The sequence below is a fragment of the Sinocyclocheilus grahami genome, unplaced genomic scaffold (assembly GCF_001515645.1).
Source record: "Sinocyclocheilus grahami isolate Dianchi unplaced genomic scaffold, SAMN03320097.WGS_v1.1 scaffold487.1, whole genome shotgun sequence".
In the NCBI taxonomy this organism is placed as follows: domain Eukaryota; kingdom Metazoa; phylum Chordata; class Actinopteri; order Cypriniformes; family Cyprinidae; genus Sinocyclocheilus; species Sinocyclocheilus grahami.
Window position 1 is genome coordinate 762850 of NW_015505666.1, and position 18489 is coordinate 781338.

The 18489-nt window shown below is 36.1% G+C and overlaps 1 protein-coding gene across 1 annotated transcript in view; it reads right to left on the reverse strand.

Annotated features, from left to right (window-relative positions):
* Positions 1 to 4161: 4161 nt before the first annotated feature.
* LOC107553944 (cryptochrome-1-like) overlaps positions 4162 to 18489 on the reverse strand; it is a 26121-nt gene continuing 11793 nt past the window's right edge. Inside the window, 16 exon segments of the mRNA XM_016236288.1 lie at positions 4162 to 4433; positions 5007 to 5057; positions 5178 to 5270; positions 5587 to 5688; positions 5840 to 6042; positions 6155 to 6252; positions 7206 to 7259; positions 7343 to 7654; positions 7772 to 7900; positions 7902 to 7913; positions 8696 to 8784; positions 8861 to 9045; positions 10345 to 10487; positions 10617 to 10670; positions 10672 to 10726; positions 18183 to 18371. Of these exon segments, the coding sequence (XP_016091774.1) occupies positions 4348 to 4433; positions 5007 to 5057; positions 5178 to 5270; positions 5587 to 5688; positions 5840 to 6042; positions 6155 to 6252; positions 7206 to 7259; positions 7343 to 7654; positions 7772 to 7900; positions 7902 to 7913; positions 8696 to 8784; positions 8861 to 9045; positions 10345 to 10487; positions 10617 to 10670; positions 10672 to 10726; positions 18183 to 18371 (1855 nt within the window). The 3' untranslated portion in view covers positions 4162 to 4347.

An 18489-nucleotide genomic window follows, 5' to 3' on the forward strand; every position in this document is an offset into this window, starting at 1 on the left:
TGGCTGTCTGTAATCAAGGGTGTCTACAGGTTAAAGAACCAGATGGATAAAAAAGTAACATTATTTTAACTACACCTTTATTATATAATTCTGATAAAAACAATCTTAATTGTCATGTGTACTAACACCCCTTTGCTTAAAAGTAAACTAGCTAGACCAGTAAACTGTAGTCTTTTGTAGCCAATCGGAAGCAAACCATCACAGGAAAAAATACTCAAATGTATTTAAATATATATAATAGATAATTGGTTTAAATGATGGTAGTATTTCAAGATATACTGCTAAAATTTCAAAATAATTATGCTTTTACTGTATTTTTGATCAAATAAATGCCTTATTGATGAGGCATTATAAAATATAACGTTAAAAATGATCAAATCTTACCAACCCCAAACTTTTGAATGGTATACTGTCAGATATTAATGTTCGGAAGGCAAGAACTGCATTTACACCGTGTCTACACCGGACGCGACAGTTGTCGTGTCGCCCCGCAACAGCTGAAGTCTTGTCTACACTGGACGCGACAAAGAGACCATTGAAAGTCATTTGAAATTTGTGTCAGTACGTCATAAACAGAACGCAGCAGCAGTTTACTGTCAGGAATTTCGCGCCGCGCCGCGTCCGGTGTCGACAGCATAATAGTAGGTTCTATTGTATTTTGTCGCGCCCCTCACGTCCGGTGTCGACACGGTGTTACTCGGTGAAATTTTCCATGTCTTTACTGTGTACATGTATTTTAAAATTTAGGGTTTTACAATCAGTCTTTGTTCAAATCATACAAACATAATAATAGCTAATCTGATCGTGTAAAACAGATTACACGTGGTCTGTTAACCAACACTGATGTGAACGTTAAAATTATTTTTTTAATATGAATGATCTCATAATTACTTCAACAGGTTTATCATGTTTTAATGGTGATTTATAAAGAAGACATTACAACATTCAAAAAAAGGCATGGTCTTTCATATAAAAAATATAACAGCGAGTCTGTAAATAAAATAGAAAAAAGTTATGTACAATGGTTTGCGGACTGATTTACTTAAAGTATACGCTTATATACATAGTAGGTTTTGTTTCCCTGGAATTGCCTTGAAACAAATCCATTTGTGCTTAAGAGCCGCAGGCCTCAATGATCGTTACTCCATTATAAAAAGCAAAAATCAAACTTAATATACAGATTTTTGCTCTGGACTTAACAGACATTTTAATGTGTCTATTTATAAATTTGAATTGAACATTTAGATCAATCAAATCCTTTGACTTGACAAAAAGTTTAAAGATTCTCAATTAGTGGCCAGTATGCTTTCGATTATCGTCTATTAAGATATGAATTTCCAAATAAATCCCTCTTAATATTACATAGCACAGTTATTGCCAAAAACCCAACACTTCACAAATGGACATCAAATAGTATGCTAGAGACACAGACTTTCAAAGAGAAACTGATGACTGACGTTTGGATTGCATGAATACTACAAAACATTTTCCTCCACAATTCATCAACATACAGCTTTAAAAAATGTAGACATCTTAAATGCTGTACATACATTATATCATCCCGAACGGCTTAGTTTACAGTTTCCTGGGCCACCACACGTTTGACCTCAAGGCTAACTCGAGCTATACAAGCAGAATGACATCATGGCAAAGCATAAAGTGAAAGTGATGTGACAAATATGAATGATCTCATAATTACTTCAACAGGTTTATCATGTTTTAATGGGGATTTATAAAGAAGACATTACAACATTCAAAAAAAGGCATGGTCTTTCATATAAAAAAATATAACAGCGAGTCTGTAAATAAAATAGAAAAAAGTTATGTACAATGGTTTGCGGACTGATTGAAGTATACGCTTATATACATAGTAGGTTTTGTTTCCCTGGAATTGCCTTGAAACAAATCCACTTGTGCTTAAGAGCCGCAGGCCTCAATGATAGTTACTCCATTATAAAAAGCAAAAATCAAACTTAATATACAGATTTTTGCTCTGGACTTAACAGACATTTTAATGTGTCTATTTATAAATTTGAATTGAACATTTAGATCAATCAAATCCTTTGACTTGACAAAAAGTTTAAAGATTCTCAATTAGTGGCCAGTATGCTTTCGATTATCGTCTATTAAGATATGAATTTCCAAATAAATCCCTCTTAATATTACATAGCACAGTTATTGCCAAAAACCCAACACTTCACAAATGGACATCAAATAGTATGCTAGAGACACAGACTTTCAAAGAGAAACTGATGACTGACGTTTGGATTGCATGAATACTACAAAACATTTTCCTCCACAATTCATCAACATACAGCTTTAAAAAATGTAGACATCTTAAATGCTGTACATACATTATATCATCCCGAACGGCTTAGTTTACAGTTTCCTGGGCCACCACACGTTTGACCTCAAGGCTAACTCGAGCTATACAAGCAGAATGACATCATGGCAAAGCATAAAGTGAAAGTGATGTGACATGTGGCCAAATGGTAAGGAATTAGTGCTCTGCATTTATCCCATCCGAAGTGCACACACACAGCAGTGAACACACACTGTTAGATTCCCAGCTAGTCTAGGGTTAGAGGAACAAGTAACAGAATAGAAAAGGTGATGTGTGGAGGCAGCAAGACTCAATTCCCAACCCCAGAGCTTTAACAAAGGCCAAGAATCTCGATATCAAAACAAGTTATTTTATTTGACAGATATGGGAGGATGTCAAAACTTCAAGAGGGGGCAAGGCCAAAATAACAAGTATAAACCCTCTAACTATTTGGGAGAAACTAAGCTATACAAAGAAAAGAAAAGAAAAATACAATAGATATAACTACCTCCCTAACTAGCATAAACAAGAGAAAAACAAAATAAAGAAAATGGCACCCACCTCTCTACTAACACTTTCCCAATAAATTAACAATGTAAATGTAATAGATAACAAACAGTAACATAAGTAGGGACAAAACAAATAACTTCCAAAACAAACCAGATTTCTTGTCGTAGGCATCAAGTACCACAAGAGTGTCAACACAATAACACTGGGAAGAAATCATTCAACAAAGTATTAACCAAAACCACTAATAAAGCTTTTAGGGTTGAGAATAGAAGCCTCCCAACGCAGCCTCCCCACACACCCTGCTTAAATCCTCACGGCTTCCCTTCCTCCTGCAATCACATCAAATCACCAATCATTGGAATCAGGTGGCAGCCATTACCTCCTGCTTGTAGGAAGTAAAAGGGATAGAGAGAAAGAGAGAGAAACCTGGAGAGAGAGAGAGAAACCTGGAGAGAACAATCGGGAAAAAACAAATACGTCCTTGGACGTAACACGCGCACACGCACCCCGTGAACACACACCCGGAGAAGTGGGCATGCATTTATGCTGCGGCACCCGGGTAGCAGTTGGGGGTTTGGTGCCTTGCAGGTGGAAGAGAGCGCTGTACATTCACTCCCCCCACCTACAATTCCTGCCGGACCCGAGACTCAAGCTCACAACCTTTGGGTTACAAGTCCGACTCTCTAACCATTAGGCCACGACTTCCCCGAAAAGCTAAAGAAAATGGCACCCACCTCTCTACTAACACTTTCCCAATAAATTAACAATGTAAATGTAATAGATAACAAACAGTAACATAAGTAGGGACAAAACAAATAACTTCCAAAACAAACCAGATTTCTTGTCGTAGGCATCAAGTACCACAAGAGTGTCAACACAATAACACTGGGAAGAAATCATTCAACAAAGTATTAACCAAAACCACTAATAAAGCTTTTAGGGTTGAGAATAGAAGCCTCCCAACGCAGCCTCCCCACACACCCTGCTTAAATCCTCACGGCTTCCCTTCCTCCTGCAATCACATCAAATCACCAATCATTGGAATCAGGTGGCAGCCATTACCTCCTGCTTGTAGGAAGTAAAAGGGATAGAGAGAAAGAGAGAGAAACCTGGAGAGAGAGAGAGAAACCTGGAGAGAACAATCGGGAAAAAACAAATACGTCCTTGGACGTAACACGCGCACACGCACCCCGTGAACACACACCCGGAGAAGTGGGCATGCATTTATGCTGCGGCACCCGGGTAGCAGTTGGGGGTTTGGTGCCTTGCAGGTGGAAGAGAGCGCTGTACATTCACTCCCCCCACCTACAATTCCTGCCGGACCCGAGACTCAAACTCACAACCTTTGGGTTACAAGTCCGACTCTCTAACCATTAGGCCACGACTTCCCCGAAAAGCTAAGCATGGAGGAGTAGATATGGCATGCGGACACATTGTCCTTTGTGCTACGGTTCAGGAAAGGTCCAAACACTAGTCTGAGGAGGGGTGCGTGTAAATCCTTGCTTCCGAGACAGCTAGTTACTGTCATGCCTCTGAATCTTCAATGCACTGTCTGAAGCTCTGTCTTCATTATGTCGTTTCAAAGTACTTGTCCCTCTCCCTGAACACAAAAACAGTATGTGAGGTTATACGTTCTATTTTACAACATTATTGTTGGAGTGGCATGAAAAACAAACACTACCGTTCAAAAGATTGGGGTTTTGTCTTTAAAGAAATTAATACTTTTATTCAGCAAGGACACATTAAACTGATCAAAAGTGACAGTAAAGATATTTATAATGTTACAAAAGATAGTGGTCCTGACAGAACTGTTTTTACTGTACTTTTGCTCAAATAAATTCAGTCTGGAAGAGAATAAGAGGCTTTTTAAAAAAAACATTTAAAAAATCCTACCGCCCCAAAACTTCTGAATGGTAGCGTAATTGTCCACAAATGAATAGCCCTGATTTTGAATAGTCTGTGCTTTCATCAAAATAAACCTCCACAAACATGAGGTAAACCCTTCTTTTTAATGCAAGATCGGATGGGTTTAAACTAGTCTGTCAAGGAAGTGCAGTTCAGTTAAATCAAAACATTTTAGGCCACATTGAGACATAAAACTGCTTTGTGGTTCAATACAGCTTGAGTTCAGAATCTGTTAAGAGTCCTCTGAATTGGTTTGGACAGAACTCACCTCTCTGTGACTGTTTGTGAGCTTGTCCAACCATACCACTACCTGAGTAACCTAGATTAGAAAGAAAAAACTTATTAAATCTTATAAAAGCAGCCTAAGGCCTGTTTCATACTTTAGATGTCAACAGCATTCATTATATTTCAAAACCCATGCAGCTGTGTCAGTACACACCTGGTTGTGGCTGCACAATAGTTCCAGACTGCTGATCACATGACACTGGAAATGGTGAGAACTCTGGTTGAGAACTTGCTGGTGATGGGTGCACTGGTAAAATATAAATATACATATTTTAACACAATTACAACTGAAATGAACCAAACTGCCAATACGCATGATGATTTAAATTGAATGAAATTTGGATCAATTTGACCAGTGTTTCACAAAAACAGGGTTCAAAACCATTTCCAACATTTTTGTGGTTAGAAGTTACCAAAATAAAGCCAAAACAAAAGCTAGAGGATTTGGATTTGCCGATGAGAAAAAATGTGGAAACCCCTAGATTACAGCAAAAGCTGTCAGCATTATCAGACATTTCCAGTGATGAATTATAAGATGTATAACAATGTGCTTGTTGGTATACCTGTAATGTGAGTGCTCTCCTGTGTGTTGTCTCCTGAGGAAGGACCTGCTCCATTACCATCTCCATTGTTGGTTGTATTGGATGGAACAGTTGCAAGGAGCCCTGAAAAGCATTATGAGAAAACCCATTAAACCCAAGATCGTACAGCAAAACAACTGCATTTAATTGAACAAATCAATCAATAATAGAAATAAATAAAGTTAAACTAGATTTTTAAATGTTGGGATTTTGTAAAAGCTCTGCATTTTCTTACCGAGGCCCCGGTAGCAAGACAGATTTTGGTAAATTTGCTTCATTCGCTCGATGTTTATCCTGCTGGCCTCAGCGTGATTAACCATGGGTTTAGGGTAGTGCACTCCGATTATGCATTTTGCGAACTTCTGAACACTTTCTGGGGCATTCCAAGGGTCATCGATGAATTTGGCAGGGAAGCCCCTCAATATGGGCAAATAGCGTCTGTAATAATAATAAATCAGCTTTCAAAGAGAATAGTTTCAATATTGAACCAAACTGGTCAATTATAGTAAACCGAATATTAGTGATTGTAAGCAAGGGTCAAGAGTGACACCTTATATAGTCTCCATTAGGGTCAGTACGTCGACCGAAGCCCACCGGACAGTAACAGTGAAAGAACTGCTGGAAGAATGAGCTGCATGAAAGCCACATCTAGGGCTGTCGCGGTGAGGGAATTTCCCTTGCGATAATTTTGAGTGGCTCAATAGCGCGGTATGCGTTTTTACCGCCATAAATATACATACATACACACACATACATATATATATATATAATTCGTGTGTGTATGTGTTACGATATAACTAACGAGGTCATATTCAGAAGACAATGAAACCGAAACCAAATAGCGTTGAAACAGGAAGTGAAGTAAACAGAAGAGAATGACAAAATAACGGCCCACTTAACAGAACATAAACCTGACAATAAGATCGTTAGGCTATCGTTAGCCTATATGTATAACAGTTAGCCTAGTTGTAATCTGATTTTCTAATCTGACTGGACAAGAGACTTTCTATTGATATTTCCTCCTGCGAGCGTTCTAAACGGTCTGTCAGTCAGTGCAGTTACAGTGTTGCGCCACAAGGTGGTGGAACGTGACTAATTCAACTACACGTTCAAAAACGCTGATTCATTCATTCAAAGAGACGTAATGAAACACGCTGTTGAAATCATTTTAACTTTGAGCACCACTTTAGAAGGCTCAGCTGACCAGCTATGCCTTAATGCTAAGACAGAGATTTCGCTTTCCTTAAACATGACAACCTATTTTCACAAATATATATGACTCGGCCTGGAGGACAGATGCAAGTAATCGCACGCGCTCAGTCGATCTCTCTCTCATTCACGGTCTGTTTAGGCTTGTTAAGTGCAAATCTACGGAGCCTCTGTACAAATCAGCATGGTACACATTATGTTATCATTACTAACTTCATTAGTTTAATATTCAGTCCACATGCATGAAGTGTAAAACGAGAAGGGCATAACCTTACGAAAAAATTAAACACGGAAAAAATCGCGGTTGCTGCAGTTCTTGCATTCCTCTGCGGTTTGCTCGTCAATAGCGCGGTATTGCGATATTGCGGTTATCGCGACAGTCCTAGCCACATCCAGCTTCCAGCATTGACGCTCCAGTCTGCATCCAGCAACAACTCCTCAAACACCTTAAAAAACAAAACAAACAATGTCAATATAGATCCTAATGCAACCACAACAGATCTTTTACTGAAATCCAGTATTGCAGTACCTTCATGCCCTCTTCCCAGCTGATCCACAGGTCTCCACGTGTGAGGAAGCAAGCAACAGCATGCCTGGCTAGATGGTGGATCCACCCCTCCTGCCTCAACTGGGTCAGAATGGCATCAATCCACGGGAAACCAGTCCTGCCCTCTGCCCACTTCGCCAGAGCGTCGGGGTTCCTGTCCCATGGGATCTGCACGCAGATGGGATTGAACTCCATTTTGTCGAAGTGTGGGTTGTTAGTGGCGACTGTGTAGAAGAACTCACGCCAGAGCAGTTGACCGTAAAGGGACAGTGGTGGGACGCTGTTTTTCTTGACCTGTGATTGAAAAGACAGGGAAAAAAAGGATGAGAATAACGTTTTATTTTACGATCAGTTATCATAATGATAAACAGTACCTTAAATGTCAGAGTAAGACAGTGCTTTTCTCTTTACCTTTCTGTAAAGGTCTGTGAGTTTGAAATAGAAAAGTCTGCAGGAGAGGCAGCCAAACCGGAGGTAAGGGCTCAGGCCTGTGGGGCTGGCCAGCAGGGAATTAGCATTCATTCTGGGACGCTCGAAATTAAGCCACCCAAGCCTGAAAAAAATATTTTTTGTTGTTAAAAGAAGTCTCTTATGCTCACCAAGGCTGCATTTATTCAATGAAAAATACAGTAAAAACAGTAATATTCTTACAATTTAAAAGAACCGTTTTCTATTATATATTTAAAAATGTAATTTATTTCTGTGATGGCAAAGCAGAATTTTTAGCAGCCATTACTCTTCAGTGTCACATGATCCTTCAGAAATCATTGTTATATGCTAATTTGATGCTCAAGAAGCATTTCTTCTTATTATCAATTATTATTATCAATCAATAAAAACATTTGTGCTGCTGAATATTTTATTGATATTTTATTTTCAGAAGTCTGATGAATAGAAAGTTCAAAAGAACATCATTTATTTGAAATAGACATTTATGTGTAATGTTCGTATTTTGAATTAGATTTTGTTTTTATGATTTCTGCTTTTATGTTAACTTTAGTTAAAGTTTTGTCTTCTTTATTAGTTTTATTGTTGTTGTTTTCAAATATGTCTAGTTTTTATTCATTTTTTCCCCCGTTATTTTAGTACATCAAATTAAACTAAGTGAAAATGAGGAATGTTGTTTTGGAAAGTAGCTGAAATAAAAAAAATTATTTTTATTTTTTATTTCAGTTAACATTTATTTTATTTCAAGAAACCAAAATGTTATGGTTTTAGTTTTAGCTAACTATAATTAACCCTGCTCAGTACGCAATGATTATTATACTAAATATGGTGTAATACAATGCAAAAAAAAGCACAATGGTAAAACAGTGTAATAAAGTAGATGTCTACCTTCCTCTCCAGGTGTCTCTCTAGTCGAGTCAGAGCTTCAGTCTCTCCACCAGGCCATACAGCTGAGGACAGCCCATCGGTTTCAAAACCTGAAGACACAAATCCTCATTCAAAAGCTCATTTACAACAGACACATGCACACATACACAAACACAGGTGTCTCACCGAGCTCTTCCAGAGAGGGAACACCAAACTTGTCATCGTGGTCATTGCTGACTGGTGTGGTGCATTTGCCCATGACTTCAGCCGTGATAGTCTCCGCTGGTATTTCCACAGCATCCATTCTACTAATGAGCATCTGAAATCGTTTACAGGTGAGAGGAGACTGTCCTCCATTTAATTCTATGATCCTAGAGACAGAGAACACATGGGATAATTAGAATATGTACACAATATTATGGCATTTTAGTTGTCATGAAGCAAAGAGTAAAGCCAATAACAAGAACTTGCATGATTGTCAATACAGCAAATGCTAATATACTTTTGAACACAAAACTTTTAAAAGTCAACAAAGTATCAAACAGCCTCATCACATATTCATGTAAACCTTTAGAAATTGAATATAAAATTAAAATTGAATATATTCTATAATATTACAATTTTATTAATAACAATAATTGAAGCAATTTTATTGTTTTGATATTTTATGCAATTAGAATTTTTCATTTAACAATCTATATATAAGAAATGTTACTGTTTTCATATTTGTATACTTCATTATACAACAAAAAGTACAGTGAAAAAATACACAGAAAAAATTAAATGCAATAAGTGATCATATTAGAATTTGAATAAGAACAACAGTTAAATTTTATTTCCATATTTTTGTACAAAACTATATATACATTTTATATACAATTATATATACAATTACCATATTAAATTACAAAATTGAAAATAAAATTACTTAAATTGTGTTATATTATGAATCAAATTCTACTGATAATATTATAAAATGTATTAATATATTTTAATTTAGTACTTTTTGTAATATAATTCATATCACAAAAATGTCACACAATCACGCAATGTTTTGAGTATTACAATATTTAGAATTTTAAATGCCATTTCTTTTTGATATTCATATGACTAGGCCTGTCACGATAACAACTTTTTGTTGTGCGATATACTGCCCCAGAAATAATTGCGATAAGCGATTATTATTGTCATTTTAAAGACCATTTTATGCCACTGAATATATAATCATAATGTAACAGCATAATAATGCAAGAAGGCCTACACACTTCCAAATGACAACAAACTTAATTTTTAAGAATATTTAGATTAAGTATCAAAATATTAGATACCTTAAAAAACCTGAATAAATAGTAAATAAACATTTTCTAACAAAAAGTGCAACGTAACAAGTAGAAAAAAGAAAAATGCACAAAGAACTTGTATGGAGATTTTTCCATCTACAGATTTTTCCCTGACCTTCTTTTCTCTGTAAATTAAAGGTGCACACTATTGCTGAAAAACACAATCATTACTTAGCAGTCAGTCTATCTTTGTGATCTCAGTATCTGTCTGCATAACATTCTCAATGACGAGTTAACTATCAGGCATGATGGGCAACAGCTTCCCACAGGACTGCTGGCAGCTACGTGGGAGTCATATGGGCATATGGCAATGATTACTGATACACTCACTTGTCCAGATCATAGAGTGTGTGGGAGATCCTGACGAAGACTTCCACCCCTGCCTCAGTGGCCAGCTTCTTAATGGCTGCATCACGATCCTTCCCGAAGGGCTCGGAGTCGTACTCATATGACAGTCGGGTGATTTTCCACTCCTAGGGAGGAGAGAAAAAAAAAAAAAAAGAGATGGAGAGTCAAATAAGGGGCAGTCACAGAACAGCATGTACTGACAGAGAGTTTACATAAAACTGTTGGAACAGGCTCTAGGCGGTCTGTTCGCTGACCTTGAAAAGTCTTGGAAAGACATCCGTGGGTTGTCCTCTGATGACAAAGAGGCGGGGAGTTAAGTTTGCGAAGGCTGGAGTCCAAGTCCTCAAGACACTGCGGCAAAAACCTGTAATACAAAGAATAATTAATCAAATTTTAATAAATCACAAGCAACTGAAATGGTAGTTTAGATAGACATAATTGTTCATTTTAATCTCTTGCAGGAACGGGAGAGAGATTTTTGTGACTTGTCCAGCAGAGAGCACTAACAGACAAATGGTATGGAAAAACACATTGGTTATACTCTGCATTACATGGGCTGTGTTCAGAATGGAATGGAACACTAGTTTACAGTCAGTGAACGGCATACTTTTCTCTGAAAACAGACGACATTCAAAGGCCTCAAACCCAAATTTTGTTTTCAAAACTTTATTTAATCTATGGGAACTCCTGGATTCTGTACATTAAAGAAAAGTAACTAAAACAATTATAAATAATATTAAATAATTATAAAATAATTACACTTCAGGACTTAAGATGTTTTAAGAGCTGAATTTTCTTCAGGGTTCCTGAACTTCTTGCTCTATTTAACCAAAGAATTTGCATGACTCTTCCAGTCTTTTGTGATATATTGGTTAAGGATTAAGAATAAGAGTTTTAACTAAATTTCTACTTTATAAATTATTTTAGAGCTTGGCATAAGTGGATTTTTTTAAAAATTCTTTTAGAAAATGCCCATGGAGTTGGCATGACCTTATTATGTTGCATGGGGCTAAAAGTGGCAATCAGTAATCATTTCAGTTATTTATTAGATTATTATAGACCTTATCAAACTTCAGGTCATGGTTTGGTTGAATAAGCCAGTTAAAACCTCTACCTTATACCTGGACACACATAAAATAGTAAGTATGATTTTCTTTTTAGCTGCCCTGAATATATAGCATAATAAGGGTATAATATAAGAATATAATCCTATCTGAGCAAGAGTTACAGTGGGGCAAAAAAATATTTAGTCAGCCACCAATTGTGCAAGTTCTCCCACTTAAAAAGATGAGAGAGGCCAGTAATTTTCATCATAGGTATACCTCAACTATGAGAGACAAAATGAGGAAAAAAAATCCAGAAAATCACATTGTAGGATTTTTAAAGAGTTAATTGGTAAATTCCTCGGTAAAATAAGTATTTGGTCACCTACAAACAAGCAAGATTTCTGTTCCCTCGTGTAGGACTGTGTATCAGCAGCAAGTCCCTTCCTAAAGAAGTCTGATCCGTTACAGCACATCCCAGGACAAAATGAAGATGAAACAGCTCACACATTCTCAAAGTCACGGTCATTTCAATGGATCTGCATATGAAAGCACACATGCAGCTTATTCTACAAGTCAGAATTACATGGTTTGTCTTCAAGTACAAATTTGAGCTTGTTAGAAAAACATTAAGCAGCCATTTTCAACATTGATAACAATAAGAAATGAGCAGAAAGCGGAAAACAGCATATTAGAATGATTTCTGAAGGATCATGAGACTTAAGACTGGAGTAATGACTGCTGAAAATTAGGCTTTGCTATCTTGGAATAAATTCCATTTAAAAAAAAATGTATATACTGTATATATATATATATATATATATATAAAATAGTTTCAACAAATATTAGGCAGCAAAACCGTTTTCAACATTGAAAACATTGCTTCTTGAGCATCAGATCAGCATATTAGAATGATTTCTGAAGGATCATGTGACACTGAAGAAGTAATAGCTGTTGAATATTCACAAAAATAAATAACATTTTATAATATAATCGAATAGAAAGGTTATTTTAAGTTGGAATAAGATTTTACAATATTACTATGTTTACTGCATTATGGTGTAGGCTACATTTTATAATTAAGGATTTATAGTTTCAGATTTAATAATTACATATTTGTGACCCTGGACCACAAAACCAGTCATAAGGTTCAATTTTCGAAATTGAGATTTATACATCATATGAAAGCTGAATAAATAAGCTTTCCATTGATGTATGGTTTGTTAGGATAGAACAATATTTGGCCGAGATACAACTATTTGAAAATCTGGAATCTGAGGGTGCAAAAAAATTTAAATATTGAGAAAATCACCTTTAAAGTTATCCAAATGAAGTTCTTAGTGATGCATATTATAAATCAAAATTTAATTTTGAATATATTTACAGTAGAAAATGTACAAAATATCTTAATGGAACATGATCTTTACTTAATATCCTAATGATTTTTTTGCATAAAAGAAAAATCAATAATTTTGACCCATACAATGTATTTTTGGCTATTGCTACAAATATACCCCAGTGACTCAAGACTGGTTTTGTGGTCCAGGGTCACATTTATCATTTAAAATAAAATTGTGCTTCTGCATAGAAACAATCAGTATTTTTTTTTGGCATATTATTCATTTCAGATTCAGTTTCTGAGCTGACTTTCACTGTAAAGACAGCAGCACAGTACAAATGAGAACAACTTCCTGTCGAGCAGTACTGTACAAACAGGCTGTGCATGTGTATGCAAAATTAAACATTACTAAGACATCAGTTGGGGTGTCTTTGACACATAGACCTAATACAAAAGAACAAAAGTATTGCAGGTCAATTCAGGGGACAAATTATACACGTGACCTCTCAAAAAAGCCTTTGCGTGGATTGTACTGTAATTTCGGTTACAGTTTAGCAACCTGGCATACCGTAGGCAAGAGGCTGTTTGGAGGAGGTGGGAAAAGTAGGTCAGTGCTGAAAGGAGAATGAGGTAATAGCATCTACTAACACACTGACCTACTTCCTCACATCCTGCACCAAAGGGGAGAGGAGAGGTGGCTGAGCTGTACGTTACATCACAACTCTGCTATGAGGGTGACCGCTCAAGCCTCTCACAAGGATATCCCACCACATAGTACACTCTTATAAAGATATATCCGCCCAGCACTAACATTAGGCAAAAAGAATGGCAGTTAGTTTGTATTTACTCTTTTGGTATTGTACAGGTCCTTACAAAATGCTAAAACAATCACAAATTAAACTTAATTATATGGTCTTTAATATATCTACATAAGAAAAGGCTCCTCATGGCCACCAAGTAAAATTTAAATGGAAAAATAAGCTTACAGCATATAAATAAACAAACTGGCAATGTAAAGCTTCTTACTTACAATAAACACAAACTTTCTCATCACACAGCATGGCACAGCTTACAGAAACTCTGCTACATACTGAGTAGGGATGTAGCGATTACCGGTTAGACGATAAATCATGATAAAATCCCCCACGGTTAGTATTACCGTTTCATATTTTAATTATCATTAAACCCGTATTAGATTACCGCGATTTGAACAACTCACGATAAATAAATACTGTCCAGCATAAAGCACAGTTTTAAGTAACAGTCTCACGTGCGCACAGCACACAGAGTAGTTTCGTTTTGAGTGAAAACAGGGCAGAAAAGCTGGGAGGTTTTAAAAGAGTGCTAAGGGAATTATACAAATGAATATATGAATGAATGAATTATATGAATGTATCTCTGAAGGTTCTGACTGTCTTCAGAAACAATTCGAAGGCATTTTGTTTTCATCTTCGCTCCATGTAATACCTAAAGTGTTCTTAATCGCAATACTGCTTTGTTCACGGAGGTTACAGGAAACAGCTTTTCCACAAGCGCCACCTGCTGTCAGTGAGTGGATTTACAGAGACTTATATTTACATTCAGCCTGTGTGCAGTTTCTGTCTGGCAAAAAACGGACCGAATTTGCATGCCCTTCTGTAAATTTTGACCAGTTGATGAAAAACAAGCTTATGTGGATTCTACACATTTAAACAATTCAGATAAGTTATCTAGAATTATTTATGGAGCAGATAAAATACATATAATCATTTATTAATCAATTATCATTTTGACTCAACTTTTCTTAATTTTAAGGCTGAAATGTGAGGTTTACCTTTTTATAAAACTTTTTCAAAGCTTTATTTGAACATTTACATTAGATATTTCAACATGCTATTAAACTGTTGTCAGTCAAGTTATTTAAAATCCGGACATCATTGGTAATGTTATTGTTTTAGTGATTATGCAAACAAAAAGTAATTTTATTTGTTGTGTGCTGATTTTTAAATATAAAACTTGGTGAAGTGATTTATGTGTTTGTACTTTTTGAACATCTCCAGCACATTTTAACAATACCGTGATAATACTGATAACCGTGATAATTTTGGTCACTATAATCGTGATAAGAAATTTTCATTTCGTTACATACCTAATACTGAGCTATTTATATTCAAACAATGAAACAAAAAGACAGGTATAAGATGTCACTCTCACCATTCAAATGTAGATCTGCACTCAATTCAGCTTTTAAATCACATAAGTGTACGTGTACATGTGCATCTCAATAAATTAGAATGTCGTGGAAAAGTTTTTTCAGTAATCGTGGAAAATGTATTTCAGTAATTCAACTCAAATTGTGAAACTCGTGTATTAAATAAATTCAATGCACACAGACTGAAGTAGTTTAAGTCTTTGGTTCTTTTAATTGTGATGATTTTGGCTCACATTTAACAAAAACCCACCAATTCACTATCTCAACAAATTAGAATATGGTGACATGCCAATCAGCTAATCAACTCAAAACACCTCTAATGAAATTGAAAACAGATACTATTGACTAGTCACTATGTATGTGTAGAGAGAGACTAGTATTCAATCAATATTAGTATTATTGATTAGTACAGTAGTAGTATGCATTCAATAGTTACTAGTGAAATTGCTAGAGCTAACTGAATAAACGATAGAAACATTGGCCCCAGGTAACTATTTCCATTCTTACTGGTAACAAACTTTGCACTTATGCTACTGAATTTTATGTGGGTCTATGGTTATTTACTTCACTAGTATGTATTCCAGTTTTTGCTGGTACATTTTCAGATTTCACTAGAAACTATACTAGTAACTTTCGTCACTAACTATTCTAGTTTCACTAGTGCTTATTCTAATATCTTTTGTACAAGACATGGGTACCAGTATACAGAACATGAGAATAAAATAAATACTAGTACCTGATGACTAATTACTAGTAGCACTGGAAAAGGCACTAACAACGACTGGAATACATACTAGTCTGAACAGTTATTATCTAAACCAGTGTTTCCCAACCGGGGTGCCGTCTGTCGAGAGCAGGGGTGCCATGTAAAAAAATCATTTTTTAATATTTTTAAATTGCTAAAATGTTCAAAAAAGCATCTATTATATAATATCCATTTCTGATGTCGCCAATAGTTAGAGATGCACAGAAATTCCGAAAATTAATTCACCGAAAGTTAGTTTCACTTTCACGTCGTGTGACGCTCTGCGTATTATCCGCTCTATGCGTGTGCTCCGCTCAGTCGCTCCACTCGTATATCGTTTATGCTCATCGGAACAGCAAAGTCCACTCAAAAATTGAGCCGACAGGAAACATCGATGTAATACAGTATTGTTTCTGTCTGCAGTAGCCCTACTGTGTTGTAACATGGTGTGGTATATGGGCAACTCTGGTAACGCTGCCCTCTCATTAATTGATCTGCTAACGGCTATGTTATGCTCGCGTGTTCTGATAATAATATAGCTTTCTAGGACTAAACATTATTTGGATAATTGGTAAAAATAAAATAAAAAATAAAAAAAATAAAAAATCTCTTAATAGCCCTACTGTTAGACCTGAAAAACTAAAAAGCTATTTATTTAATTTGTAGGCCTGTCGTTATTTTTTATTTGTGCTATCATTATTAATTTCTTTATTTGTTCTTATTTTATTACTGACTGTTTACTTGCCATTTTTTATTCAATTCAAAGTTTGAAATCAAGCTATCTCGTGCTACTGCAACAAAATTACCCAACTGTAAAATCAAAAATACACAGAGCGAGCAAAAATTTGTGAGATATTGAGATATATAACCGATGATGTTATAATGGTAATTAAACAATGTTTACATATGAATAAAAGCCTACATTAAAATCTGTCATATAAATTGCTCTCCTCATTAGAAATTAGCCTACTGATTGCCTCCATGGACAAAAATTTTTAGAATATTAAAGGGGTCATATGATGCGATTTCAAGTTTTCCTTTCTCTTTGGAGTGTTACAAGCTGATTGTGCATAGATGAGATCCCTGAAGTTGCAAAGACTAAAGTCTCAAAACCAAAGAGATATTCTTTATCAAAGTTAAGACTCTGCCACGCCCCCCTAAAACGGCTCGTTCTAACACACCCCCACATATCTACCTCACTATGTGGAAATATTTGCATAATGCCGCCCAAATGTGCACGCAAAGAAAGGCGGCGTGGTTTCAGTAACCGCAGTTAATGTTGAAGCAGCCATGTCAGGGAGACGCTGTGTGTTTCTAGGCGAAAGCAAAAGCACTTTATTTGGCCTTCCGAAAGCAGATGCATTTAGGAATCTTTAAGATTACTTACAACAGAACAGCAATGCATTTTATGGACGACCGTTTCATGAACCTAGGAGAGGAGGTAATTCTGACTTTGCTATGACAATCTGGCGCTTCTGAATCAGCTACTGTTTTGTTATTAGTTTAAGTATTTGCTATTGACTGTTCAAATGCAGAGTTTTGCGCATTGTGTGTTCGTGCGGGAGCGAGCAAGTGAGAGAGAGAGAACGAGAGAGAAAGACTCATGGCTGTATTAGATCAAAAGTGTGCTTCTACTAAATACTGAGCAAAGGGTCTGAATACTTAGGACCATGTGATATTTCAGTTTTTCTTTTTTAATAAATCTGCAAAAATGTCAACAATTCTGTGTTTTTCTGTCAATATGGGGTGCTGTGTGTACATTAATGAGGAAAAAAAATTTACTTAAATGATTTTAGCAAATGGCTGCAATATAACAAAGAGTGAAAAATTTAAGGGGGTCTGAATACTTTCCGTACCCACTGTATATGACACATTCTGCAGTTCTTCCCTGCTGTACTGAATATCAATACTTTTCAAAGTATCATATTGAAGTTAGAAATTCAAATATTGTGACAAAATTAATTTTGTAGGGTGCCACAAATTTGTTAAAATTTCCAAAGGGTGCCGCCGACTAAAAAAAGGTTGGGAAACACTGATCTAAACCATAGACTAACATAGAATTTAACTGCTAAAATACTACTAATTTTAACGTATCTGTTAAATGAGACAATAGTTATTTACTACTAGCAACTATCCCTAAATGACTAGTAGCAAATGACTAATGTCTAATTCAACAGATTCTAACGTTAGTCATTTAAATTACTAGCAGTATATTAGTTTAGTTACTATTGGATTACTTACTAGAAATGACAAATAAGCACTATGAATAGCTACTAGTGAAAATGAAAATATACTAGTTACTATTGAAATACTTATTATTATTAACGAATAAGGGGAGTGTTACAGGATCTGATGTCTGCACACACCTGCTCGGATCCAAAGTAGGGCTGCACGATTAATCGCAAGCGATATTTAACGCGCATTTTATCAGTAAAGCCGGTTCTTTAATCAGCGGTAAATCTCCATCACCTGCGGCCTTTCACATTGAGAAAGGAAACTCACCTCCATCTGCTGATTCCCACGTTGGACGATCCTGCAAACCAGGGGTCCAGTATGTAAACGCATCTCAGAGTATCGGCTCCTATTACAGAGTCCCGCAGAGATGGGTTATCATGGAGCCTTAAGCCCTTCCTGAACCACCATTCGTATTGACCACCATTATTCCTAATGTACCGCAGTCCCTTCTGAGATCACGAATGCTCCAGCAAACCCGGACTTCTCAATTCAGGTATAAAGTCTGATCTGGTTACGTCTTCTTCAGCCTTGCTCAAGAAAAACTTTTCTCATGTTGAAGCTGGATCTCTGCGCT